Source organism: Oncorhynchus tshawytscha, linkage group LG14 (assembly GCF_018296145.1).
Source record: "Oncorhynchus tshawytscha isolate Ot180627B linkage group LG14, Otsh_v2.0, whole genome shotgun sequence".
NCBI classification, from domain to species: Eukaryota; Metazoa; Chordata; class Actinopteri; order Salmoniformes; family Salmonidae; genus Oncorhynchus; species Oncorhynchus tshawytscha.
In genome coordinates, this window is record NC_056442.1 from 39,758,797 (window position 1) to 39,765,957 (window position 7,161).

At 39.9% G+C, this 7,161-nt stretch overlaps 1 protein-coding gene across 1 annotated transcript; it reads left to right on the forward strand.

The window, feature by feature from the left end:
* The first annotated feature begins 1,426 nt into the window (after positions 1-1,426).
* LOC112267198 (collagenase 3) lies at positions 1,427-4,927 on the forward strand. The gene is made up of 10 exons (XM_024445405.2): positions 1,427-1,552; positions 1,919-2,163; positions 2,374-2,522; positions 2,775-2,900; positions 2,989-3,144; positions 3,260-3,380; positions 3,482-3,615; positions 3,787-3,946; positions 4,142-4,245; positions 4,358-4,927. The coding sequence occupies exons 1-10, from the start codon at positions 1,454-1,456 to the stop codon at positions 4,456-4,458; spliced, it is 1,395 nt and encodes a 464-aa protein (XP_024301173.1). The 5' UTR covers positions 1,427-1,453; the 3' UTR covers positions 4,459-4,927.
* Positions 4,928-7,161: the final 2,234 nt, after the last annotated feature.

Consider the following 7,161-nt stretch of genomic DNA (forward strand, 5'->3'; position numbering starts at 1 on the left):
ATATTTACAATTCCCTTATTCAAACGGATTACCCATTTACCTAGCTCTTATCAATAGCACTTATCAAGTTGTAAATTGCATTGTTATTTAAAGACCCCATTGTTCCCCTCTAATCAATAAATAAGCATTTTTAAAGGCAAATATATTTTGTATCATTCTACCATCAGTGAAATAAATGTATTATTGGATACGTTAATGTTTTCATTGGATGTATTATTTATGTTTTAGTTAGTTGTGTTTGTTAATGTAGGTGACCATCTTAGTTAGTTGCAAAAATCCCCCAGCAACCTTCCCCTCAATATGACTCAGCTCAGTGGCTCTGTTACCACAGTCTAAAACAGTTTGGCTCATGCTCTCTCTCAACATAGCCATATGTATCTGCGATAAAACAGTGATATAGGTATAATAGCATCAGCCAATATTCATAAATACCAATATTAGACTTTAACAGCATCTCCAACAGGTGCACTGTGTATGTTTGGCAAGCTTTTAACCCCAATGAACTCTTTCACAAACGTAGGGTTAATTGCAGTTAAGGTTGTTCTTTACATACCGGTTGTAAGGCTGCTTAATTGTGATGTTATTTGTGAATTGCCATAAAATACTCCTCTTGGCTCAGAGTCTGGATTCAGGAATTCCATTGTTACAGCAGACAGATGACCACAAGTGGTGACACACACAGACACACACACACTCACAGAGGCAGCAGACATACAAGTGACAGGGCATGCGGCATGCCTTAACCTGCCCTGCCCCAGTACTTAAACTCTGCTTCTACAAAACACAGGCTAGCCTTATCCAATAGAATCTAAAATATAAAGTAATATCAGTGACCAAATGTGAAATACGTACATTCTGTCCTGCCAAGTTACCAGCACGTGGAAAATTAGGTTGGGTTGTATTTTGAGTAGATTATCCCTTTAACTGATTTATCTATCGCCACCAGCTGTCGTCCTCTGTCTTGCTCAAAATAACATGGAAGTGTATCACAGTCATGGGTGTCTGAAAGTTGAATGTGTACTCATCAAGATGTATGTACTTTACCATTTAAGATCAAATATTTAATTCACTTTCTTCTGTAAAGTCAAAGATACTTTTTTTAGTTATACAGACATTTAGATGTATTTCTCTTTTGAAGAACATAACATAGTAACACAAAAGTTATGAGATTGGTAACTTGCCATATGTTATCATTGACAAAAAGAAATTGTCATGAACATTTGGCAAAAACAATGTGACATCACTGCATATTCGGGTGTGTTCAAAGCAGTTTACTAAACCACAGCACTCCATTTTCTGACCTACCAGCAGTTTCAGACAGTCTTTGAGGAGGAAGTGGCCAGGTACTTTTACATGAATCACACACACTTAGAAAAAACACTAAAACACACAGTATAAATACAGTCTTGACTCCTGGACCCCAGTCAGTCACTGAGCTGGACGCCAAGACAAGATGGAAATCACAGATTTACTGCTCCTTGTAGTGGTTGCTCAGTCATTTGCTATGCCTCTATCATCACTGGAGGAGACTAAAAAGTGGCTATTAGCCGAGGTAAGAAAACTAAAGCTGTGGGTCTGATGTCCTTTTGTTTATCAATGTCTGTTTGGTTCACTGAATATTTATGTTTTTATTATTGATTTAACAGTTATCCCTATACTCTAAGTAAGGATGAATGCAATCATTTATAGTATAAACAAAATAATCATTGTTTTATTTAAACAAAATTGTTAATTAGACAATGATGCCAGAAGATGTTGAAATACTATAACCTCTCAAATTGAACATTGTTAACCTGTTTCATTTGTGAATTTGCTCCTTACATTGCCACTGGTTTTTATTACATCCATTCCATATGGCTATGCTTAAACAGCTACATATCATGAAGGTGTTAACTTATGCTATTGCTTTCCTCTTCAGAAATACCTCCGCAGGTTCTACAACCTTCGAGCTGGACTTCAGGGAACAAAGACCGACAGGTCTTCAGACGCCATGCAGGCTAAGATCAGGGAGATGCAGTCCTTCTTCAACCTCCAGGTGACGGGGAGCCTGGACGCTAACACCCAGGAGCTGATGAGCATGGCCAGGTGTGGTGTCCCTGACGTGGGGGAATACAACCACTTCCCCCGACACCTCAAATGGCAGAACACCATTGTGACCTTCAGGTGAGGCTTCTCAAACACTCTGATTGATATAGTGTCTCATAACCCTAATTTGTTATTTATTTATGGTATTTATGGTGTAATAATGTTCATGTAATCCACAGACACCACATGACCTTGGATTCAATGGATATTTTCATCTTTTTTTTAAATAAAACTTGTCAAGTCTCTTTTGAATTAAGATATGGTTCCTCTCATTGAATGGTCATTCAGAATAGTGAATTATACTCCTGATCTGAAGAAGGCTGATGTGGACAGAGCTATCCGTAACGCCTTCAACATCTGGGCTGACGTCACTCCTCTGACCTTCAAGAAACTGCATGAGGGGAAGGCTGACATCATGATTTTATTTGGGACAAAAGGTAGACCCATTTCTTTATTCTGGCCTACAGTTGATACATTTTTCTCAGTAAGACTATACATACAGAATATTTGGAGAATATCTTGATTAGTTTGATCATTTTACTGTAGTTTTGTTAAACATTCAGTGATCCTTGTTTAGAGTTGTGCAAGACCTTGTCATAGAAGAAATTAACTGAATGCTGGCATGCTGGGAACACTTACTGAAACCATCCTCAAACATAATTTTCTCCCTGCCCTTTCCTTGTCTTTAGAACATGGAGACTTCAACCCCTTTGACGGCCCTGACGGTCTCTTAGCCCATGCTTATCCCCCTGGCAGAGACATTGGAGGAGACACACACTTTGATGAAGATGAACATTGGTCAAAAGACTCAGACGGTAAATATGTTGTCCATTTATGTGGGGATCAGGTAAATGTATGACATGTAATCACTGATTATTTTAAAACACATTGCCTCCCCTGTAGCCTACAACCTTTTCCTGGTGGCCACCCATGAGTTTGGCCATGCCCTTGGCTTGTCCCATTCTACTGATCCTGGGGCTCTGATGTACCCAGTCTACTCCTATAGCCAGGGTTACCCACTGTCTGAAGATGATATCACCGGCATTCAAGCTCTTTATGGTCAGTGTTCCAGTTATTAACTCAAACAGAAGTAGACAGAAAATGAAATAATGAATATAATTCCATACACTTGTGTCATATTGTAAAATGTTCATTATGTCGTTCAATCCTATAGGCCCGAACCCCAGGCACAGAAAAGTGAAGCCGAAGCCAGATGCCCCAAACAAATGTGACCCCATGTTGAGTTTTGATGCTGTTACTGAGCTCAGAGGAGAAACAATCATCTTCAAAGACAGGTAGGGAGTGTGTCCATTCGTGAAAAAAAACATTTCTGCAAAAACTATTAGCTTATAATGAACAAAATGAATGTGTGTTGATGTATTCTATTTGATGGCAGGTTTTACTGGCGTCTCCATCCCCAGTTTGCAGAGCCTGAGCAAACCCTGATCAAATCCACCTGGCCTTCCCTCCCCAACAAAGTGGATGCTGCCTATGAGTACCCTGAGAAAGACATGGTCTTCATATTCAGTGGTAAATTTAATGCTGGCAACACTGTTCTGACATAGTCCTCTGTCATCATGAATATACAACTACAATTCTGCGTTGCTCATTTATGTCATGTATACAGTAGATATCTAATGAAGTTGATGTCGGTATAGAGGCATAGGTTAATTTTGTTGACAAATGTTCATATTTTTCCAGGTATTAGAATGTGGGCTCTGAATGGCTATAACCTGGTGGAGGGCTACCCCAAATACATCCATAAACTGGGACTCCCCAAGACCGTGCGGACGGTGGATGCTGCTGTGTACATCCCAGACACCGGCAAGACACTGTTGTTCTCTGAGGAACATTACTGGAGGTAGGAGAGTAGGGTCTAGTCTGGACTGATCTGGCATGGTTCTAGTCTGGTCTGGACTGGTCTGGCATGAGTCTGGTCTGGTCTGGTCTGGTCTGGTCTGGTCTGGTCTAGCCTGGTCTGGTCTGGTTGAGAGATCTTATCTGCAAACATAACTGTTCATTACAGGTTATAGTCTTGGTTGTGTTTTATTGACAGTTATAATGAGAAGACTAACACAATGGACAGCGGCTTCCCAAGATCCATTGAGATGGATTTCCCTGGAATGGCAGAGGAGGTGGATGCTGCTGTATATCAATATGGTATATCAATATCATACATTGTAATATAATTTTTATTGTGACGTTTCCATTGCATTTGCTTTGAATATATAATTAATAGCTCTAACATATTCACCCTTCTTTCTCCTTGCAGGATATTTGCATTTCTTCCATGAACACACACAGTTTGAATACAGCTACAGTGCAAGGAAGGTCATTCAGATTGTTAGGACAAACTCCTTTCTCAACTGCTGATCCACTGGTGGAGAACTACTGTTATGTTATGGGAAACATAGCCCACAGGTCATTTGTGCTGGACACCTGCTTGTCATTGTTATTTCTAACTCATCTCAAAGGATGCTGGAAAATGTTATGTAAAATGGATGTCTTATGCATCGAACTAATGCAGAAACCATTATACAGGGTCTTGATTTATGGTGGCACAATATTCACATCACTTGTTGTAATATTGAAATAGAAATCACTCTGTTATACTGTATAATACTGTAATTGCATCTCTCTCTAGATAGAAATGTTACTTGGGGAGGTTACAGTAATATTGATTCCAGCAAATTAAATTGGATTGTTGTGTTGCAGATCCACCAACAGGTGGCAGTCAAGGAAACAGAATCTCGAGTATGAGCTAATGCATTTCATAGACTGAATGTTTTTACTACTTAATTTAATGACACATTTTCATGAATAAAATAATGAGTACAAATGGTATTGTATGAGTTTTTGTGATTTGCAAACATTGTAAGATTTATGCGTAGGCCTACATCATGCTCAAAATAAGAGTTTTCTGTAACAAGACAAAATACAGCTGTTGATGTTTCCCAGTTTGGAAAAAAATGGTGAGAGAGGTGGGAAGCGATGATCAATTTGGTAAGAGATGGAGGGAAATGGAGACAGGGATGGGAAGAGATGGGGATTTTTGGGACCACATTCTACACTGGGTGCTTATTTTGGCAGGCATGGTCATGCTACCACAGAGTCTGTTGGTCTTGGATCATCTAAGGTCATTGTGTTCAGGAAGTCAACAAGATATATAAAGCAGATCACATAAAAGACTGCTTACAAATCACAAGTACACACAAACCACCTACACAGCACCAGCCACAGCTGCCAAAGTGCTACAAAAGAGTCCCTCTTTGTCATCAATACTGTAACAGCTTAATTAGCATAGCTCTGCCATTCTGGTGTATGTTATGCATTTCTGTGCCCTTCCTGCTTGTTTTTACATGGATAGATCCTTGTATTGTCATAGGCCAGACAGCAGTTCTATGTTTACACCACAAGAGGGCAGTACGTCAGCACGGTTTATGTGAGCTCAGTCTGAATCAAAGGAGGCAGATGGAGGAGTTATAGGAGGACGGGCTCATTCCAGCCATTACAATGAGCCTGTCCTCCTATAACTCCTCCCAGCAGCCTCCTCTGCTCTGAATGGTGGTTTACGGTGAGCTCAGTCTGAATGGTGGTTTAACATGTGAGTAACATGTGTCACTAATTAAATGCTGTGATTCTTACAAGAAAAGCTCTGTGTTGAGACCCACATTCTATGCCTCTTACCTCAACTATGGGAATATTGACAACCCTATCAGTGCCATACTTTAGCAGCCTATGTTGCTCAACTGTTGTAGTTACTTCTGTCAAGCCATCCATAGCCTACACCTATAGTAAAAAGTATAATATCAAGTCTATTGATACAAATATATATGTTAGAGTGAGCAAAGAGAGATTCAATCGAGTAGGTATATTCTTAGTACATGTTGTTGAGCTGGGATTCTTTAGGGATAATGGGTATCTGTGATGCATCAGTGAATCAGCATGAGGCTTCTGAGTCCCAGACAGGCTCCAAGACTTGAAACAAAAATAGTAATGAAGCTCATGGGCTTAAAAAGCTTAATATTTGGGCTCGACCATGTGGATGCAATTACAGAGAAGGCCCCTTGTCTTCTCATTTCCTCGTTTGCTGCGTCATTGATTTCTCTGAGACAGGCGCTGTTGTTGGCCGGTGGAACGTCCCTCTGCGGAGTCATTCCAGGTCTCATAACCATAGCTCAGAAAATATAGGAAAACATCCACAAGGCCTCAACATGATACAAAACTAATCTGGTCATGTTTCATATTGTTGCCCTCCTGATTCTGACTGATATCGGCCATTTACTGTCTGTCAGTGAACCCAATGTACTGTGGAATTGGAAATGTAACGCAATAACACAATGAAACCCCTAAAGAAAATTACTTTAAAATGCTAATGAGAGAATGAGTTGTGTTAAGAAAACACTTCAGGCAGAGTAACGACCAAGAAACGACTAGGGTTAACTGCATGAAGGTGCTCTATTGTGTCTTGCTGGAAGTAACTCCAGTCTTGGCACCTCTGATGGAAACCAGATGTGAGGAAACGAGAGAGAGAGAGGCCATGCAATCTCAGGACATGTCCCTTTTCCTTAGGAAAACTCCCATCTCAGACCACCTCTACTGAGAGTGTCACAAGCCCTTCAAAGTTCAACACACTCCCTTCCAAACAGCACAGTTAGTGGATCTGATTATTTTGAGAGTGAATACGCATCAGGCCTGCTGGATTAGATAGGGTTTGGAAAGAGGGTATGGCTAAGTGTGAGGAATTCCTATATGACAAAACAACTTAACAAACACATAATAACATAACTCTCTTGTGTAATCAGTTTGTCTGAACTATTAAATCACCCCCTCTTAACATACAGGGCATGTTTTGTTCATGTTTCTGTCTTTTATGTAGTTAAATGTTTTGTATGTACCAATCTGTCACCACACATCACGTTCCCTATCAGGAAATAAAATATACTGAACAAAAACTATACATTTGAAATGTAAAGTGTTGGTCCCATGTTTCATGAGCTGAAATAAAAAATCCCCAAATTTTTCCATACGCACAAAAAGCTTATTTCTCTCAAATGTTGTGCACAAATTTGTTTC

Excerpts from the sequence above, each read along its gene's own strand:
- LOC112267198 (XM_024445405.2), top strand. The coding sequence starts at position 1,454 with ATGGAAATCACAGATTTACTGCTCCTTGTAGTGGTTGCTCAGTCATTT. Across the intron at positions 2,523-2,774 it reads GATTTTATTTGGGACAAAAG|AACATGGAGACTTCAACCCC; the intron begins GTAGACCCATTT and ends CCTTGTCTTTAG. Across the intron at positions 4,246-4,357 it reads TGCTGCTGTATATCAATATG|GATATTTGCATTTCTTCCAT; the intron begins GTATATCAATAT and ends TTCTCCTTGCAG.